General features: G+C 34.6%; 1 protein-coding gene across 1 annotated transcript; it reads right to left on the bottom strand.

Moving 5' to 3' along the window:
* Positions 1 to 3485: 3485 nt before the first annotated feature.
* Positions 3486 to 13980, bottom strand: LOC130645701 (receptor expression-enhancing protein 5-like). The gene is made up of 5 exons (XM_057451780.1): positions 13759 to 13980; positions 4965 to 5058; positions 4637 to 4775; positions 3819 to 3975; positions 3486 to 3682 (listed from the first exon to the last, which is right to left on the bottom strand). The coding sequence occupies exons 1-5, from the start codon at positions 13886 to 13888 to the stop codon at positions 3609 to 3611; spliced, it is 594 nt and encodes a 197-aa protein (XP_057307763.1). The 5' UTR covers positions 13889 to 13980; the 3' UTR covers positions 3486 to 3608.
* Positions 13981 to 21690: the final 7710 nt, after the last annotated feature.

The raw sequence follows: 21690 nt of genomic DNA, 5'->3' as shown, positions 1-21690 counted from the left end.
TAAAAAATGGACTCTGTAGGCTCCGTGTCAGCAATGGCTATACGGTTGTAATTCATCGACAACTGCAAGAGCTCTTAGGGCTACACTATCACCCCAGTAAGAAGTACTATAAAAGTGGTGATTACGATGCAGTCTACAGGACTGATGTTTACCAAAGATTGAGACTCGTTTGCCCTCAAAAAAGTCAAAAATTCTCGCTTTGCTCCCCACCAAAGAGTTAAACGCTTGGAGGGATATGCTGACCTGGAGTTTTGACACCCCAGTTTACCTTCCTTTGAAGGGCTCCACGGACCGCCTCGAGTTTATGCTTACAGACGAATTTCACCACAACAAAAATGTATCCTTCACCGGAATTACGATACATCTGCTTATAGAAAAATGAATGATGTGACAAAGCTGTACCCGACTTTACCAAGTGCACCTGCACAAAGCGCTGACATGCCGGAGGAAAGCCAAAAGTATAGACTTGACAAGATTGGGGAGATTGAAAAGTATCTACGAAGTGAGATTAAAGAGCGGGACGGGCTTTTAAAGAAGTTTAAGATGCATGGTACCTGGGTAAAGTATTGTGATCATGGATTATTGAGTATCAGCATTATCACCTCAGGTGTCGGAATTGGAGCATTAGCCACCGGTCTGGATGATCCACTCTGTATAGCTATGGGGGCATTACAATAGCTATGGGAATAGGGCAAGCTGGTCTTAGAAATGCCTCAAAGGAATTAGGTGTAAAATCGAAAAAAACACGAAAGTATCAGGCTACTCGCGGAGTCGAAATTGAATTCCATCGTCGATCTTATCTCAAGGGCTGTAGAAAATGGGGTGATCAGCGACTACGAGTTTAGTCTCATTATGTAGGAAGGAACAGATACGTCAACGCTTTAAACGCCATCAACGAACGCGAACGTGCTGCGCTAGTTCCAAAAAGTAGGGAGGAGGGCAGAAATGACGTTTTAAAAAAACTTCAATCTGTACAATAAGCGCTACCTAGAGTCTCCACCTGCTTACAAGCCTTAATTTATATATTTTATAGGCCTTGTAGGGCCTATAAAATATGGTTTTTTAATCTTCACTCAGCAACCATTCTTTTTTGAAGTCCTTGTACCGACATTCCACAACATGTACCTGCGGGTAGTAGTTTTTGCCTTGCACATACACCGAGGATAGTGCCAGGACGGCACTGACTTGGCAGGGTTCATCATAGGGTACTCGCATAGCGTGGAATTTAGTTGTGATCGCGTCCTTGTAGTATTTGAGCTTGGCGTTGATGTAGCGCTCTTTTTTCACAGGCTCGGTCGTCAATTTCTGAGATATCAACTCCTCGATCTTGTTCCAGATTTGGCGATACTTTTCAAGCCAATCAGGGTACTCTTCAAAATCAAGACTTATCGCGAGCACAGGACTAGTATTGTACCAGGTGACCCCATGTGGGGACCAGATTTTAGGTGTTTTTACCGTCAAAGCAAATACGAGGTCTCGTGTATGATAGCCTACGATGTACCATTGATTCTTGCCTCCATTGGGATCCGATACCGTGAGGTAATCTACGTTGATATCATTGATATCCGTAAACGTACCATGAAAATTGTAAAAAATTTTAGGGTTGACAATTTCCTCTTCAAATTTCAGCATCTCCTTTATTGAATTTCAAACAGCGTCCGAGGATTGCTTCTCGTTTTACATACACAGCTACCCCCGTTATACGTGATATATTCATGATAACAGTACCAACACAACATTTTAGCCTTCACCACAAACCTACGTCCACAGGTACATCTATCATGCGCATCCAGCATACGTTCACAGTCATAGAGAGAGACCAATGCCGGTTAGGAAGGTCATGACTACTGCAGTTCCAAATATATCGAATTTTGAATGACAGTTGATGCACATTTATTAGTAGTATTTTTTTAAAAATTTCATCTTATAACCCCGAAGGGTTGTAAGATAATCTTGGTTTCAAACCAACCCCAAAAATTCCTTTTGCGTCAAGTGACTCCCAAATCTTTTGAGGAGTCTCCAGTCCGGAGCAGGCCTTCCTTTGTAGCGCCTTTTCAACAACCACAGCGACATTTCGTACGCGCTGTCAAACACCTTTCGCTCCTCCACGTAAGCCAAGCAGCACGCATTACCACAAAAGATATTCAAAAGATATTCAACGGCTTTGTGGCACATGTCCTGTGTGATGAACTGGTCCGGAACATACCTGAACATCTCAGGGTCTTTTAGGAAAGCCTTGTGGCACATGTCCTGTGTCTTGAACCGGTATGGTACAAACTCAAGCACGCGGGGATCCTCCTCAACAGCCTTGTGGCACATGTCTTGCGTTTTGATCTCCTCTGTTGCTTTTCCTTATTTTATGGCACGTGTTTCTGTTCAAGAATTGAGCGATTAGTACGTTTTTCTGTTTAAGAATTCAACGATAGTACATTTTTCTGCTTAAGAATTTAACGATTTTTACGTTGTTTACAGACGACGCACGGTGACAGGCAACGATGTCTTCAAGATTAGACTACGAGTCAAAAACGATTATATGGTCCCAGGTCTTTTATTACTATTATTTTATATCGTCTCGCCGTCATTATAAAAAGGAAACAAAGTGCTCGGAGGTTAAGAATAATGACCACTCTTGCTAAAATTGTTTTTTTATTAAGCTTTACCTGATACATCTATTCTCGTTCCAACAGCTTTTACTTTTGATGTAGTTAGCATATACATCAGAAAGCAAAGGGAAATATCTGGGACGAGGTTGCTGGTTCATCTACAATTCGATTTAGGGTTACCGAATCACGTGTTGAATTTATTACACCCAAAACTTCGGTGAGAGAAGCGCACGGATGAGTTTAAATTTCGCAGTTCGCTTTTTGGGGCACCTGGGTTTGGTACATATTTAATTTTTGCGTATTCGTTCAGGTAATAACAACGTTGTCAAAGGCCCAGGGTATGACTTGGGTCAAAACACTTCCGCCGTTATTATTCGTCAACTTTTGAAAATCAATGTCAGCTAAATTTTTACCAAACAACAAAATTGAGAGAAGGTACATCGTACCCCACGCTTCTCTCTTCGAACGATAGATTTAGCAAACTGACTTTTTTTCATTATTAACTTATTCAAATTACCATCAAAATTATTTATTTTCGACTAACTGTCTTCCTTCTTAATTTTCCCTTGGACTCCCACTCCAGACAAGAGAAAAACTAAACGATTTTTTTGCAGATGTTTTTTCCACAATCTTCATTCACCTACATACATTAAATAATTCTGAAGTGTAAATTTATAACAAAAAAGAGCCTGGATGCAGGCCACATCATTTTACGTAAGGATTACGGAAAAATTACGTAACGTAAAAATTACGTAAAGATTACGTAAACATGCGCAACAAAATATTTTATGCACGTAGATCTCCCCTTGCTCATACAAAAACCGAAGACGCAAATGTTACACTGTTTTAATGATTATACGAGACAAAAAACGATATTGGAAATCATGAAAATACATTTTTTACAGCGACGAGAATCCCCTTTTGAAATATTTTTGACGGATACAATAACCTGTAACCGTTTTGCTGATATGAACACCTCAAGTTTCCGTGTAATGCCATGGGTTTTTATTCGTCTTTCTTTTGTTCTTCACCACTGGCTGTCATACGCTCGAGAGCTGCTTTTTTAGCTTCTTGTTCAGCTAAAACATCAAACGAATTAATGAAAAAGTGATAAACACTGCTGGAGAGTGCTACAAAGTAGAAATGCTCATAAACCTTACAATATAAATATCGCAATGTAAGAAAAAAGCATTTTAGACACAAACCGACACTCACCTTTTCCATAAAGATCCTTTGCTGCTTCAGTTCCTTTCTTTAAATACGAATCAACTTCTTTCTCATGTTTTAAGACAAATGGAGCAATGAACCTGTGATAGATGAACTCGGAACCATTCCATGAAAAAGGAGCCATACACCAGCCGAGGAAAGCACACTGTAACAACAATAAAACAACACGCTACAAAACTACGGAGTGGAGAAACAGTTTTCGTGGCAAAGTATTGTGGCTTGCTGTTACGACAAACTCCAACCATCAGGTTTTTATTTTCATGTGGCGTGACAAAATACAAAGAATAAATTCCACATTTTGAAAAGAAGGCTTTTAACAACCAGTGGTTAATACGGCAATAAATAATTTTTGCTCTTTTTATAGTGGTCCTTAATGTAAGCCTCACCACGTGTTTATATTTATTAGTATATTTTTGCGATACCATGTTAACATCAGAAAACACGACAAACACTCAGTGCAAGACAAAAGCTGGTCTCGGAATTTTTTTTATTCTTTTTTTTATTTCAAGCGACGATCATACAATTATTGATATAGTTCATAACAGCAGGAACATTTAGCCAAAAAGGCTTTTCGGTTTTAATTTTTTGCTTTGATAATAACAGAATATGTTTTGAGTCCTATCCTTGAAATTTTAAGAGTCTACCTTTAGTGATTTGCGAAAGTTTATGCTCGCAAAAGTTCCAAGAGCATCTATTTGCGAGTGTACGTTCCGAATGTTTTTTAAGATGGCTCATTTGCGAATTTTCCCATTCAGGAAATTTTCACACTTAACGTGCACAGGTATTTGCTGCATTTCATATCTTACCTTAAATAAGAAATAAAGTGGAAACCAAGACAGAAACATGTCGGAGAAAAATTCAATTATGTTGAATGCAGCATACACCACCCAGTAGGTGAGCCATTGTGTGTCATCGTCTTTCTGTGTGCTTTCAATTGCTTTCACACTAAAATGTAGGATGAAGTTGCAGACTCTAACCATGAAAGTTACTTGGCATACTGTAAGATTTGTTTTAAGACTACAGTTGCTGCAAAAGTAAACACATATTAACCCTGAAATGCTGCTTTAAAAAATAAAAAGTCCTAACAATATGTTATGGCAAAATTCTGTTGAAGCTATTTTGTGATGAACTTACGATGCATATGCTGGGTACAAGAATCCAAGAAGTGCGACAACAAATCCAGATGCGTAACCAACAACCAAATACAAAGACAATAAAGTGACGCATCCTAAAAATAACAAGAAAGCTTAAAAACTTACCCTATACCTAGTGTATAGTGTACAACACCTACGACGAACAAAAATTTTATAGACATGAGTCAATGAGTCGAAACTACATACATACAAGCATAACTTTCTGCATATTTATAACAAACATATCTTTGAACTTTGAACTTTGGATATATTTAAATATTTTACATATTTCTTAAACCGCAGCAAATAAATTTATAACCGAAGCTAAATAGAATTGCAAAACTAACTAGCTCGACTAGTGTTACTATAAAGTGTTAATAATTTAGTACCTAACGTGAGTGTACGTTAAACTCATGCTAACTATGCAGTCAAACATATTTTTTTTAAATCTTTATATTTTAAGAAATCTCAGAAGGCATGATTATAAACATTTATGCTTAGGAAAAGGTGTAAGTTTCATATGCAACAGTCAATTAAATACCATTAAATAAAAGTGTTAGTAGGTGATGCTTGAAATAAGTTGATGCGTTTGAACAGTAAATATCAACACAAGTTAAAGTGATTAGCTTTACTAGGTAGGCTTAAAAAAGCCAAAAGCAAAAAGACACCATTGTAAGCCAGCAGTTTGAGAAATCACTAACAACAGTAGAAACAGAAAGAATAAAATGAATATAGGGTATGTTATGCAAACATTATGAAAGAACTTAAAAGAACTCTCTCATAAAATTCAGATTTCTATAGGGATCGTTTTTTTTTTTTTGCTTAGGTAATATGGCATACTGTTACACCTTAAGTTTAATTATTTTTATGAAGATTTATTTCTGCAAATTTAAACTATTCTCAAAAAATAGGAAGGGCAATTAATGAAAATGTATCTTTAAAAACCACTAGAAAAAAATTTAACTAATAACAAGAAGCTCTGGGGGTACTCTAAGAATTTTCGCTCGCTACCAAAATATTTGATGACAACCTGCTAATTTGTTGTGTCATGCCAAATCATGCCAAACATTCGAAGAGGTTTGGTGCATGAAGCTCTGAAAATAAAGCACACAAGTGACATTATATCTTACAAACGCAAACAAAAACGAAACGCGTCATAATAAACTCACATTTTAAAAGAAATTGCTAACAAAAAATACAGCCTATCATTTATGGTTGAAAGTCTTTCGATTGAAACGTTTATGGTCTTAAACGACATTTAGTTGACAAAAAATCAAAATTTTGATGTGACCATCATTTTCAGCATACTTTTTTTATTAACTGTGCCAATTTTTGTCGAAAATAAAGTAGTTTTAATTTTTGGACAAATTTTGGCCTGAAATGACATTTAGGTGACAAAAAATCACATTTTTCTATAATCATCATTTTCAGCATACTTTATTTGTTAACTGTGCCAAATTTGGTCGAAATTGAAGTGGTTTTAATTTTTGGACCAATTTTGGCCTAAAATGACATTTAGGTGACAAAATTATGATGTCACCATATGTTCAGCATACTTTTTTTGTTAACTGTGCCAAAAATTTTGTCAAAGTCATTTAGATGACTTCCCAGTACTTTGGGAGCTTGGGTACAAGTTTAAATCTGTGACGTTGCAATTGACCATTTGGGACAGGGTTAGTTAGTTAGTCAGTTATCTATCCTCCTCTTAGAGGAACGTGAAATCCCAGGGTCGATTTTTTCTCAAAAAATGCTCGAAAAGAAAAAAACGACGGTTTTAAAGAATTTCCTACGCCTTCAGCCGCGGAAATTTAAAGATATTATGATGTCATGAACTTTTAGAAAGAGGAAAATTTTAATCAATTCATGCTTCCATCTAGGGCTGTAAAAAGTTAATTACTCTTATTGCTGTGATCTGTATGGTTGATTTCGATCCTCTAATTACCTCCTAACTAATAAGCCAAAGAAGATCTTGATCATTGTCCATTGATGACAGAGTAAACTCGCTTTTTAAATTTAGTCTATTTTTATATATATCATTTACTTTGTTAAATTGTTCTATTTGATGACAAGCCTGGTTATTTTGTTGTTAAACTTTAGGAAAATAAAAAGTGAACTTAAACTTGATAACATGATTAAGTAATCAGCCTTTTTAAAACCATTTGGTGTCAGAAAGGCTGAGCAATTAAAGTGTCAGTCATAGATATCAGCAAGTTCAACAGTTACTTTGCTCCAACAAATATACATATACATAAAATAAAATTGAAAGAAATGAGATATCTCAGTATAATGATTGAGTAAAACAAAAAATTTGATCTTTGAAGGTATAACAGTTCATATGGAGGCAGGCCAGCTTAGGTTTGGTTGTCGGGCTGGTTTTTAACTTGTTTATATGCAAAAAACGGGCTGCCTCTTAACCTTATTCGGCCCGGTAAAAAAAAGGGGGGAAGGATTCAGCCCCCCTCATGACGATTTTTTTTAAAAAAAACTCCTTAATGTTATTATGCATGGCTATGATACTTACTGAGTTTAAATATTTATTTACGAGACACCTGCATTCAAAATTTTTAGGTCCCATACCTTTCAGAGGCTTTGATATTGGCTATTACTTGAAACTATCCCTAAAAACATTTATAATGGGGAAAATATAATAACTCTTGTTAGGATTATCCTCGCATAACTTTTTATGCGATCTATGGAAAAACCGGAAAATATGTTAAATAACTTTTAATTACTTTAACTTCAAACAAAGTCAAGTGCGCTCTACAAGGCATTTTGAACAAATTTCAAGCTTTTGATGATGTCACAGAAAATGTTCTGATGCAGCAGGAAAAATTTATTGTTGCCATTTTGTTCTCTTTGTGAAAATAATTGAGGTACTGGGCACTTTCGGATTATCACATACAAATTACGCATTTATAACAAGGTTCTTACTGCTAACTGACAAAATTAAGTACAAGTGAAAAAGTAAATGGATAGATTAACAGGACATTTAAAAATTAAAGGGTATAAACGCATAAAATTTAAATTTAAGAAAGATGCAGGCTTAAGAATGTTACATATAAAAAAGATGTATACTATGCTTATTTTATTACACTACCCCTTTTACCTACTAAAAATCATTGAATGCTGGGACCCCTGATTTTTAATGAAACCAAAAACCTTCAGTAAGATTTAGAATCAATTTAATAGTGACAAATTTGAATGGTCACATTAGAAACTAATAAAAGTATGAAGCAACGTGAAATGAAGTACAATGACTCTCCTGGGAACATTATAACAAAGGAAAAACATGTAAATGACCTTGGAGTATTATTAAGCTCTGAAGAGTCTTTCACTGAACATATCAACTTTGTGGTGAAGAAAGCTAAAGATGTAGCAGCCTGGATTCTTAGAACTTTCAAATGCAGATCAAGAATTGCCATGCTAACAAAATGGAAGTCCTGAATAATTCCAATTTTTAACAATGCTTCCAACTCTGAAATCTAGTAAAAAACGGGACAACTTGCCATGATTGAAGTGCAGTTCATTCATAAAATAGAATGTGAAATTAATTACATTAGTTCCAGCGCTTGAAGCACTTTGGGCATCGCAGAGAAGGATATCGAATAATTTATGTTTAGAAAATACTAGGGGGAATTGTAATACATCTGGGTTGTGAGTACGTGTGCGAGTATGCCATGAATGGAGTAGTATACTCGCCGATTACTTGTACTCATCTTGCACTTTACTGGGCATTTAATGTACCCGTACTCGTATACTCGTGTGTAGTTACTCGCGATCGGGACTGTTTATTATTATCTTAGCTGAGAAAAAACAATTCCAATTCTCAATCTTGTATTCCTTAAAATCTGTTAACTGGCATAAATAGCTAATTTTGCCTTTCTTGCCTGTCAAAATGTGTGCGCATATATGGAACTTTGTAAAATTTGCAACTAAATATTCTCTAATCTTTGATTGATAATTCACTTGAATCACAATGTGTCACAGGGAATCAAACCTGGGGCTGTCTCCCACAAAAAATGCAAGAACTATAACCACTAAGCTACGACGCTTTTCTTCTTCTAATATTAATAATAATAATATTAATAATAATAATAATAATAAATAATAATAATAATTATAATAATAATAATAATAAATATTTAAAGTGGCTAGCCCAGAAAATCACAAAAACCTATAGTTAGTAGGTTGTTTCCACTGGGGGCCACTGGAACAAAAAAGAAACAAAAAATGATGAACCTTAGACTGTCTCAGTTCAATCAAACATAGTAACATTTATAATCTGTGAAAATAAAAAAAAATAAAAAATAGAAAACAAAAATTAAAAAGTTAAAAAGTGATCTCCATTAGAATTTGCCAAATACATAAGAGAAAAGGAAAGCAGACTTCCATCACAGGTCACTTGGTCTGGAAGATTATTCCACACTTTTGCAGCCCTAAATGGGAAGGCTTTTTTGCCAAATTCTGTGTTGACCAAGGGAAGTGTGAACCTGTTTTTTAAAGCTCCTCTTGTTTGACGATTATGACAGTTTTTTGTCAAAAGAAATTTTGAGCGCATGTAATCAGGAGCAATGTGATTCATGGCTTTGAAAACTAATATGGCATTGTTTTTGATGAGTAAATTATTCATTGAATATTCCTCTCTTTCCCAAGAAAAGTACGGACACATTTTAATTGTTTTTCTAGTTTTCCCAATCTACCTTGGATGGCACAAGCCCATCCCGAGGAGCAGTAGTTGAAATATTGCATGACAAGTGCATTAATTAAAAGATTTTTTGTGTGAGGTGTTAAACAGGATGCAATGGTTTTAATTTTAGAATATTTATTTAGTATTTTTCTATATGTCATTAATGTGCTCTTCCCATTGCATTTTTTGAACAAATGTTACCTCAAGATATTTAACTTTTTCGCTCCTCTTCAAAGGAATACCCATATAGTTGATAGTTTTGTTCTCAACTTTTTTTAACTGACTGTGGTTGCCAAAAAAGATTGTTTCAGTTTTGTCCGTATTAATAGTCATTTTGTTATTTTTTAGCCAGGGGGATACCAAAAGACCAGGCCAATCTTCTGACAGTAACAACTGGGTGGCCAGTCTTAAGTCTGAACTTCCCAATCTATGGACGCAGGGTGGCCACTCAAAATTAAAAAAAAATCCAAGAACTAATCAAGAACAATTCAAGAACAAAATATTGGTTTTCAAGGACAAAAATAATTTTTAACAACTTCAACAAAAGCTAATATCTTGATCAATTCACTGACTTTATACATCAATATAGCATAATCTGTGATAATTTGAACAAAATAAAAGAGTGTAGACATGTAGAAACCTTGATAATAAAGTTGATATCGTTCCAGAAATCATTCTTTTAGGAGTACATAGCTACTTTGTGTACAAGTTTATAAATACTTATCAGAAAGCTAGAATTATATAGTAACAAAAGTGTAAAACTAAAAATAACAGAATATAAAAGTCACAAAAATAACAAAGTTCAATAAATAGTGTTCTTCTCTTCTTGTTTCTAAAATCTATTTACCAGTATTATGGAAACGGTCCAAAGGATTCTATTTCTTGTGTTTTATAAAACTTTAATTCTCAATTAAAAATAGAACATATATTGTATTGTATAAGAAGATCTTCAAATTAGAAAATGAACCAGACAAAATGACGCTAATATGAAGCTAATAAATAATCCATATATCTTGAAATAAACTAATGTCAACAAACTACGAGTATTATAGAGGTTATTAGTTTTTGAGATCTTCCTCCAGTTTTTTAATAGCCTCATCTAAATCCACCATTGTCACTTTTTTCTCTGTAATGGCTTTTCTGAATGCATTTGCTTTCAGAAACATAGCAATGTCATGGCTAACCTCGCCCTCATCAAGACAGTTGTTCATATCTTTGTTCAATGATCGAATACATGTATCTACCTCCATTCGTTTGCGTTTCACACTATCAATCTCATATGCTATTATCTTTCTCTTGTTATTCGCTGCTTCATTTTCTTTTGATTTTTTTACTTCTTCAAGGGCAAATACATACCTAGAACGGGCTGTTTTACATAATGTAACCATTTTGGCGGTGATTTTAATATCATGCACATCTTTCTTGCAACACTTTAAGGCATCATATACCAACCGCTGAGCACATAGTGACTTGTTTTTAAGATTTTCGATAGTGACTTCTTTGTTGATGCTGAATCCTCTCTCGATCTGGCTTTGTCCATGTGAAATAGTGAAGACCATCACCATGACTTTCCATAAATCTTTGTATTTATCAGAACCGTTTAAATACTCGCGGTAAAAATGATCCAAACGATTATCAGAAAGGCTAAAGCCAAGAAACTTATCTTTATGAGTCTTAGCTGTGCGTGAGATGAACTCCTCCAACTGCAACTTGGCATTATCTGCTTCTTTTGAATTGATGTGATTTGTTGTGTAAAACTTGTCCACGACCTTTTCAAACTTAAGTAGACAGTTTTTACTTTCAATCATATTCTTTGGAACAAGACTAGACAAAGATCGAACAAAAAGGTGTTTCAATGGCGATCGTTCTTGTAGCTTTTCAATAATACCTTTAATAAGTGCAGCACATTCTCCTTTAAACTTCAACTTCTTTGTCAAACTGGCTTGAAGGGACGAAAGCAAGGTTTTGGTGGCAGTTGGTAACTTGACTAATTCCGGTGGTAAATAATTCTCTCGTTTCTGCAAATCAATTTTAATTAAAGAATAAGCTGAATCAGCTTCATCAATAACGGTTTTCCGAATGAAAATCTTCATTAACCGACGGATAATATTTTCTAATATTTCCGAAACAAATGGCATCATTGGATTATCCGTCTGGAATTGCTTCAGATACGAAGACATCATGCTGGCTACATCAACAAAGAATTGTAACTTTACTTGCATAAACATGTCAGTGTGGTGGGTGACCAAGGTGTCATACGAACTGTTTTTGCTTGGTTGTTTTGATTTGCATAAGGTTTGATAATGCTTTATGACATTCACAACATTTTCCCAAACTTCCTTTGCTCGGATGGCAACAGGTTCATCCTCAACCCAGCGTGTCTGGCAAAACATTATTGGAAAAACATCTGATTTGCTTAACTGAATATATAGATCTCTTCGAGCTGGGGAATCATTGAACAGCTTCCACATGGCCTTTAAAACCTTTTCCAATTTCCAGCCAGTTGCTTTTACGCCAGTCTGAAAGGCTCCGTGCACCACGTGTAATCCACACGAACCAACATCAATAATTTGGGGATATTCTTTCTCAGTACGATGCGATTTTAAATTTTCATAAACTTTCCAATTAGTGTTTGGTCCGTCCATGGAAAGCATGACCATTGATTTCTGGGGTAACGCATCAGTTGCTTGAAGAATCTCGTGCAAGATGTTATCTGCATTTGGGCGCCTGAAAAACCTTGAGGTTAGGTAACGTGTCTGGACTTCATAGAGATTTTCATTCCAGAAACGAATCTGAACGTCCATTTGTTCTTCCTGTTTATAATGATTCAAACTTTCGTCAAAAAGTGTGGAATAGGTTGGCGAATTTTTAATTTCTTGGAGCAAGATTTCCATGAAATATGGGGCTAATCCATGTACGATGTAGTACGCACATTTCGTTTTTGATAACTGGAATGACTTTGCTATGTCACTGTCAGGGAACATCACACAAAATAGCTGGTTCAAATTCAAGCAAGAACGAAATGAATGATGTGATGTTAGTACTTTCAGAGCCCAACGAATTTCAGCATGGGAAACTGCTAATGTACTCATCATTAAATCAATCTTGTTAGTGGCGGGGGAGGCGTCTTTGCTTGATGATGGCTTTGGAGGGTTACTTTTGAAGAACAGACCAGAAACTGGACTATAGTTTTTCACATTCACTTGATGCTTGTTGCCCTTAGAATGCGATGCTAAAGCACTTTTTCCCATTATAGTTATGTCTATCACTGTGTTACAAAGTCTACACAATGCTTTGTGTTTATCTGGTCCCCTTTTCAACCATATTTTAAACTGTTCATCGCTCAACCAACTTTCATTAAAAATACTTTTTCCATGCATTCTGGTACTTTTTTTACTAGACATTTTTTTACTATTCTAAAAAGATTTTTCATAGAATTGTAAAAACTCAAGAACATTCAAGAACCAAGGGTGGAAAACATACTATTTCAAGAACAATTCAAGACCAAATAAAATTCAAGAACATTCAAGAACATTCAAGGTTTTCAAGGACGAGTGGCCACCCTGACGTGCATGTCCAATCTTAGAACAATTGTGGAAGACAAAGGGAACAATGAAAATTTTAGACTGTAGCTGTGCCTGGTCAATTCAACAGTGCCAGAAAATTCGTTTTTTGTGTACATACCTCAAATATGAAGTTATCATGTGCCTGAGAATGTTTGTTGGGCCAAACAGCAGAGCTGTGTGGCAATTCCTTTTAAAATCTAAAAGGCACCTGAAAATGGGCCCAACATGGTCTCCTCCCAATCTTATCTAAAGACTGGGCATTTTTATGTTCAGAATTGGGCAGTGTCCTAAGATTGTGTCCAAATACATATGTTTCAGCTTATAGCTAGCTAGCTGAAGTCTTAACAGTCTATAAACATTTGCTCATCCAAGCTTTTAGCTATAACATTGTGGAATACTTAAGTTAATTTGTCTGATCCTTTTTTAAAAGTCTGCATATAACGACGAGATTAGAGAATGAGAATGTTATGAAAGTGCATCCCGAACTCTTAATAAAAATAATATAAGAAAAATTATTAAGATTCCAAAAATAAAACGCCTACCTCCAAATAAATATAATCTATTCACTCCTGTCTTTTTCTCTACAAAAGCCAAGCCATTTGTAAAATGATTTTCTTCATTTAAAAATTCCTCAACTTTTTGCCTTACAGTTTTATCTTTTTTAGTAGTCATCGTGATATAGTACTTTATCTACGTTAGGTCTCCGTCCCTTCTTGTATGTTAGTTTTGTGAAGAATCTGCAAGACGGCACTACTTCCACCTTAAAGGTTATGTTCATGAGCCCAAATTAACGGAGATAAAAATTCAGGTTAACATTTTCCGCAGGCTTTTTTCATTTGAGAATGTTCTTCAACCATACAACCGATTATCTCCATAATGTAGTGCCGCCTACAGCATTCTGCTGTTGATCAAAGTTCACGTGTGACTTCGAACGAAAAATTGCTTAATTTTCTTGACCTGATAGCTTTAAGCGCCCTCTTCAACAACAACATGAAACGCCTAAAAAATTCGGACGCCCTTCAATAGTCAGCCTTTTTCCCAATATAGTTCTGAACTATTGGGAAAGTCTTGCGTTTTGACATCGATGCTAATTTTGCCACTAGAAGACCCTAAGGATGCGCCCTTGTCCCCAGGGTTTTTTTCTTTTGATACGAGAGAAGACGACGAAAAATAGCCTGGTATCGTTGAGTAATTTTTGTAATGCATGCATGGCCAGATTATGCGAACGCGTCATAGGGAATACGTTAATGTATGCGATAAAAAAATGGCGGAACTTTAGCGGTTGGAAAATTTATGTACCAGCAACAGAAAACGTACTAACAATTGTATTGTCTCACGAGTAAAAAATACAGGATAAATTATCTTGATTACTGCTTTAAAGGTTGGAGAAAAGAAGTGGTGCTGTTTTATGTACAAGGTTACGTTATAAATACTTTAATATAGTTTAGCTACCCAGCAAGTGCTTCCTGAATATAACTTTTGTTTGCTGAGCTTAGATAGTTCATTGTTTAGATTTTAAATCCAGTTTATGGAAAAAGTTTTTATTTTTGTGGCGTTTTGAGTTCAATAATTCAATGGAAAAAAATAAGGGAAGTGAAGCGCATCCTTATCTAAAATTCCAGAATGCAAATGTTTTTGTGTACAAACTTGACGATTCCAATTTAGGCCTTTAAAATTTACTGTCTTGTTATAAATCTTTTGAAAATTCTGATGGTGCATGGTTTGATAACAGCTGATCTGAAAAAGAAAATACGTTTTAAAAATGAGAAACAAGAATAAAATTTTACCATAAACTGCAGATCAGGTTATTTAATTATTGTCTTTTTAATCTTTCTTTGCCTCTTTAATTTGAAAAAGAAATTTATAAAAAGATACAAATCAATGCCATGTGATACACAAGGTATATTATATATATAAATATATTCTTCTTCTTTCTCTTCTTTTATTAAAAGAGTGCTCAATAAAAAGAACGATTTATACACACGGGAATGAAACAAAGACAATTTTTACATTCAATACTATAGTTTCATATTTTCGCAATCCTCAGTTGAATAAATTGACATTTAAACCGTAAAAGCAATATAAAGTTATCAAAGGACAATATAATGGTATCTATAAAAAAGTGACGTCGTCCCTTCTAGTTTTTAGTATCATTTCGGAAGGGTTGGTACTTATTGATGTGCCTGCATTTGGATATTAATTCTGATCGCGTGTTTAATAAGTTGTTATCATCGTACATTGCGATTTCTAGTTTCTCGGCTAAACACAAATTGCATTTAATCGCTTTAGAGTTAGGGACAAGTTCATTACATTGTCTGATTATTTTCCATGTGATTAATGGTGTGTAATTAATATCTTTTATACGCCGAACTTCTTTCGAAAGTTCCGTGTCTTTTTTGTATTTAGCTGTGTTAAAGGATTTTTTGTGGTTGGCGTATCTTCGTTTAAACGTTGTTGCTGCTAGACCAATGTAAACCTTGCGCTCATAGTTAGGGATGTTTGAATTTATGGTTGCTTTATAAGTAATGTTTTTTGTTGAACATTTATTTTCAACTGGGCATTGTTCCTTTTTAATGCAATTACAATTTCTATCTACTACTGTATCGTTGTTGTTGATGATTTTGTTGTTGTGGTTATTTATATAGGCTTTCATGTTTTTTGTGCAGCTGTAAGAAACTTTTACGTTGTTGCGGTTAAATATTTTGTGGAGCTTGTTTTGTTTCGGGAAATGTTTGTCTATAAGAAGCAAAAACAATTTTCCGATTTTCGTAGATACGTTTACGTTATAAGGAGGATTAAACCATATTATATTTCTTTTTCTTTTCTTATTTTCTGCGAGATTTGAAATAGCTTTCTTTCGTTCTTGGTATTGCAGTTTAACATCGTGCCCGGATTCCTTTAACGCCTTCTCATAAATTGGGGCGACTTCGTTAAGTATTTGTTCATTTGAAGAATGTTCGGATAAACGCTGCTCAATAGTGATTGGGATTTGTTTGATGATATTAGGTGGGTGTTTGGATTGAGTATGGATGTACTGAATGATGTTGTCAGGTTTGCTGTATGGTGTAAAGGTTCCATTGTCGAGATTTAGCGTGATGTCTAAAAAATTCACAATTTTCTTATTGCATTCAATAACGATTTTTAAACCGCATTCTTGGAATAATGCTTGTATTTTCTTTTTGATGCGTTCCATCGCGGGTCCGCTGGTATATAAATATATGTGTATATAAATTTAATCAAGCTGGCTTTTGATATCTTTGTTAAACAAGTAACGTATTAGGCATGCAATACATGATTTTGAAACCTGTGAACAATACAAGATTTATTTTGTTGAAATCGACTTATTGAACTCAACAAATTTAATTACTTATTATCTTTTTTGAATTTCCGCGCCCGAAGGAGTAGGAAATTCTTTAAAACCGTCGTTTTTTCTTTCGGAGCATTTTTTGAGAAAAAATCGACCCTGGGATTTCACGTTTCTCTGAGAGGAGGATCTAACTAACCCTGTCCCAAATAGTCAATTGCAACGTCACAGATTTAAACTTCGTACCCAAACTCCCTAAGTACTGGGAAGTCATCTAAATGACGTTTCAGGCCAAATTGGTATTTGTTTTCGACAAAATTTGGCACAGTTAACAAAAAAGTATGCTGAACATGATGGTGACATTAAAATTTTAATTTTTTCCCACCTTAAATGTCATTTTAGGCCAAAATTGGATCAAAAATTAAAACTACTTTATTTTGGACAAAATTTGACACAGTTAACAAATAAAGTATGCTGAACATGATGGTGACATCAAAATTTTGATTTGTGTCACCTAAATGCCATTTTAAGCCAAAATTGGTCCAAAAATTAAAACCACTTCATTTTCGGTAAAATTTGGCACAGTTAACAAATGAAGTATGCTGAATATGATGGTGATACAAAAGTTTGATTTTTTGTCACTTAAATGTCATTTCAGGCCAAAATTTGTCCAAAAATTAAAACTACTTTATTTTGGACAAAATTTGACACAGTTAACAAATAAAGTATGCTGAACATGATGGTGACATTAAAATTTTAATTTTTGCCACTTTAAATGTCATTATAGGCCAAAATTGGTCCGAAAATTAAAACTACTTTATTTTCTACAAAATTTGCCACAGTTAACAAATAAAGTATGCTGAACATGATGGTGACATTAGAATTTTAATTTTTTGCCACCTTAAATGTCATTTTAGGCCAAAATTGGTCCAAAAATTAAAACTACTTTATTTTCAACAAAATTTGCCACAGTTAACAAATAAAGTATGCTGAACATGATGGTGACATTAGAATTTTAATTTTTTGCTACCTTAAATGTCATTTAAGGCCAAAATTGGTCCAAAAATTAAAGCTGCTTCATTTTCAACAAAAATTGGCAAAGTTAACAAAAAAAGTATGCTGAACATAATGGTCACATCAAAATTTTGATTTTGTGTCAACTAAATGCCGTTTAAGACCATAAACGTTTCAATCGCAAGACTTTCAACCATGAATGGCTGTATTTTTTGTTAGCACGTTTTGTTTGCGTTTATTATAAGATATAATGTCACTTGTGTGCTTCATCTTCAGAGCTTCATGCACCAAACCTCTTCGAATGTTTGGCACGATAACACAACGAATAAGCAGGTTGTCATCAAATGTTTTGGTAGCGAACGGAAATTCTTAGAGCCCCCAGGGCTTCTTGTTTGATTTGAATTCTCAAATTTGGATTTCTTTCAAGGAGTCGTATTAGTTGCCATTTTTATTTTGAGGAAACTGAGTGATCATTTTTTTGTTTAACGAATCCAAAAAGTTGAACATATATAACTTCTGAAATTTCAAATTGAAAAATTGAACTCACAAGTTGAAAAAAAAAGGTAAGCACACAATTTATAAATTTGCAGATTTGATAAATCGATTTCCTTTTTGTGAGATTTTTAAAAATCAAGTCTTTTCTAAGAAATCTTAGAAATATTTTGTAAAACTTTGGATGAGCAAATTAGGCACTCAGGGAGAACTGATAATTAGCCAGTAACAGAATAGTTAGCCGTTTTCAATGGCATGTTAGCTTAGTGGTTATAACTCTGGCATTTTTCTGCGGGAAACAAAATTCGATTCCCCTTGACGCAATTTCACTCGCATGGTTTGGGTCAATCAAAGCCATGTGAGGAAAATATTTATATAGATGGCTATAACGTAGCGTCTAATTATCTTTCATTGGCTAACTATATATTCTGTTGCAGGCTAATCATCAGTTCCCCCTGACTGCTCGGTGCAAACAAAAATAAAATTTTGCCACGTTTCGACAACTTTTCTATAAAAAATCTAAAAAAAATCCTGTGCGAATGTATATCTTTTTATCTGATAAAAGTACAGGGGCGCCCCCTCCCCCCTCCCCCACTTTTTTGCTAAGTAATAAGTTTTTATTTTTTGCCAATAAGTATCTCTATCACTACATGAAAATTGATGTTATCCAAGACTCTACATGTAGGTTTCTTATAAATATGTTTCTTATAAAAAAAAACGTGTAAAGTGGTCAATTAGTGACGAAATAAAATTAGAAAATAAGAAAGTTCTCTAGAGGGTTTCAGTCTGTTACTAAGAAGAGGCCCTTGCTTTTTAATATACATTGCTTCTTTCATGTTCCATTTAATGGAAGTGTCCACAACTGATGTATTTTTTTCAACACAGGTAACATTGTAGTTCCTTTGTTTGGCCTTATCAAGTTCAGGTAAATCATAGTGTATCATTTTTTGATGTAATTATGTTGACAAGAATTTAAGTGATTAAAAATAGCAGTCTTTTGTTGTTCATGTAGCTAGGTCTGTTTTACCGATGTAATCAGCGAAACAACCCAGGACAACGAAAACGATATACTACATATGACTTTGACATTAGCGGTGTTTTAACTTTGTTATTCGTGAAAAAACTGATTTTCGTTGTTGAATAAGTTTTACATTCGGACGGACAGACCTGCGCAATTTCTTTTCTAAAGATCGAACTCAGTGTTGACTTTGCTCGCCAAGGTATCTTCATCCAAATAGTAACAACATTGGCATTAGTAGGGCTTTCAACATTAGCGTTATTTAGAATGATAAGTGTTCTTTAAATTATGCCATTGCAAACACGTTTGGGGAATGCATTCCAAAAAGCAAACCTGCGAATCATTGAAAGTTCTTGTAGAAGTTTGTTATTGGAACAAATCCTTTTAGCTCGAGTTACAAGACAGCGAATACAGGCAATTTTATGGTTCCAATTTGTATAACTATCAAAGTTTGTATATTGTCCTGTGTTCGTATCTTTATGAAACACGGTTTGACCATTTGGTGCAATCTCTATATCCAAAAAATGTGGAACCTCATTTTCAAACGTATCTATCGTGAATTTAAGATTTGAATCAAAACTGTTAATCATACTGTGTATTTTCTGTATATCTGAAGGTTTGACTACCAACAAGGTGTCGTGAACGTATCTGCCGTAAAATTTAATTGTATCATCGTTTACTAATTTTTTTATTATTACCTCCTGTAGTTCAGTCATAATTATGTTTGCAGGGAGTGGTCCCATTGAACTACCCATACTGACTCCATTAGTTTGTTCATACAGCTGATCATTGCAAGAAAAAACGGCTTTTTGTGCAAGTATCCTTGATGAGTTTTTTCAAAGTGGACTTTTAGATTTATTTCAAGCAGTTTCTTATTGTAAATTCAAAAGTTTAATTTAATAGCACATTCGTAAAAACTGATGTCACATCAAAAGAAACAAAAACATATTCTTAATTAAACAATTCACGTGGTATATTACGAAGCTTGCACACAGTGTCGAAGAAATCTTTTACGACAAAGTCATTTTGTGTTAATGGAAAAAGGCTTGAGAGAAATTATTTGAAAACAATAACAATAAATAAACAATTTATTAAATGTGTGATTGAATCGGCAAGAGAGGGGGTGGCGTGAATGGCTTATTTTGCAATAGTGCTATCGAGTCCCTTCATTCTCGTCTAAAAGTTAAAAACAGAAACAAAAAGCTTTCGATTGTTGAGCTCATTTCAAAAATAAAGGCTGTCATTGAAAGGCAAAGAACAGAGGTGTTGTATCGTGTAACTTGGTTCACACAAATAGTATGACGTGCAACTTGGCGAAGACAAAGATGATGAAATACATATGATTAGAAGACGCGCAGTTGTTGTATATATGAGTGATAAGACAGACGTATATTATGTACGAGCCCTGTATTTTACTTACAAATTCCAGAATATAAAATTGTCGACAAGTTTTATAGAAGTTTACAGAAGATTACGTACACTTACATCATAGCCGTTACTACGTTGGCCGAGTTCCCCGTCATTCGACAGATGGAATAAATACAAAAAACGTTTCGAGGACCTTTGTGTTGCTCTTATCATTTCCGACAACAAACAAAAACTAGCTTTACTTTTGAATTACGTAGGAGAAGAGGTATACCGTAAATGATGGATTAAGCCCCCAGGTGCTTATTTGTCAAAATGGGTTTTGGGGGAGGGGGCTTATTCGGGAGGGGGGGGGGGGGGGTTAAATGGCAGGGGGGCTTATAAAATTATGCAAAAATCTAGTGTCCTAAAAACAACGATTTTAATAAACACAACATATGTTTCTAAAAGTATAATAATAAAAACAAACACTAATCGATCTCAATGTAATGGTTGGAAAGAGAAAAAGGGAGGTCGGACTTGTTGTTCCAGCAACCACTATTCATAAAATGGCTAAAAGATACGAATAAAATGGTTGTATCTCTTAATCTGTTTTGATATCCTGTGCTGCTATAAATATCGTGTACTATTATTGTTAACAAGGTGAGTTGTTATATATTGTCACATTCTGTATTTGATAAATGCGTTGCACCGAACTGTGCTACAAATATTTCGCAACAGAATTATTTGATCGTAAAGTCTTCCGGAGTCGTGTCATTTACAGATAGGAATAGAGAAATACAAAAGAGAGAAGGTCCAGTATACATCTATTTTCTTGAAGATTGTCTAAAAGGTTACTTTAATAATTTCACGTATAAAAACGTAATAGTAACTGATGACACCAAAAACCGCCTTACATCTGCTGAGTGCAACTTTTTGAAACACTTAGTGTACACATTACTTTGTAAATTAATGAAAATTGATTTGCTAATGCATCCGTATACCTTGTTCTGTTTTTCTGTATATTATTTGTTTTATATTATTCTTTAATATTAGTTCGTTCTTTATTGGCATATGCCCTGAACATGGAGGCTTACCCTCAAGAAAAATAGAAATTTTTTTTAAAAAAATGTCCGAATTGGGGTGGAGACCGGGTTTGCCCTGAAGTCCTTATTTTACGCGCATATACATCAGGATCGCCGGGTCCGAGCAGAGCGCAGGTTTAAAAGATAAACAGGTCGATCGATTTTATCAGTTTGGCTAGTTCTCGATTTTTTTGGCTGACGCCGCTTTGTTATGGGT

The sequence above is a fragment of the Hydractinia symbiolongicarpus genome, chromosome 1, assembly GCF_029227915.1.
Source record: "Hydractinia symbiolongicarpus strain clone_291-10 chromosome 1, HSymV2.1, whole genome shotgun sequence".
NCBI classification, from domain to species: Eukaryota; Metazoa; Cnidaria; class Hydrozoa; order Anthoathecata; family Hydractiniidae; genus Hydractinia; species Hydractinia symbiolongicarpus.
The sequence above is the reverse complement of the archived record's forward strand: the minus strand, read 5'-3'. Positions and strand labels throughout refer to the sequence as shown.

Bases quoted from the DNA above. Each gene is read 5' to 3' on its own strand.
- LOC130645701 (XM_057451780.1), bottom strand. From the start codon at position 13,888: ATGACTACTAAAAAAGATAAAACTGTAAGGCAAAAAGTTGAGGAATTT. The intron at 5,059-13,758 runs GTAGGCGTTTTA...TGTTATTTTTAG, and splicing joins TAGATTATATTTATTTGGAG to GATGCGTCACTTTATTGTCT. The intron at 4,776-4,964 runs GTAAGTTCATCA...CCTACATTTTAG, and splicing joins TTGTACCCAGCATATGCATC to TGTGAAAGCAATTGAAAGCA.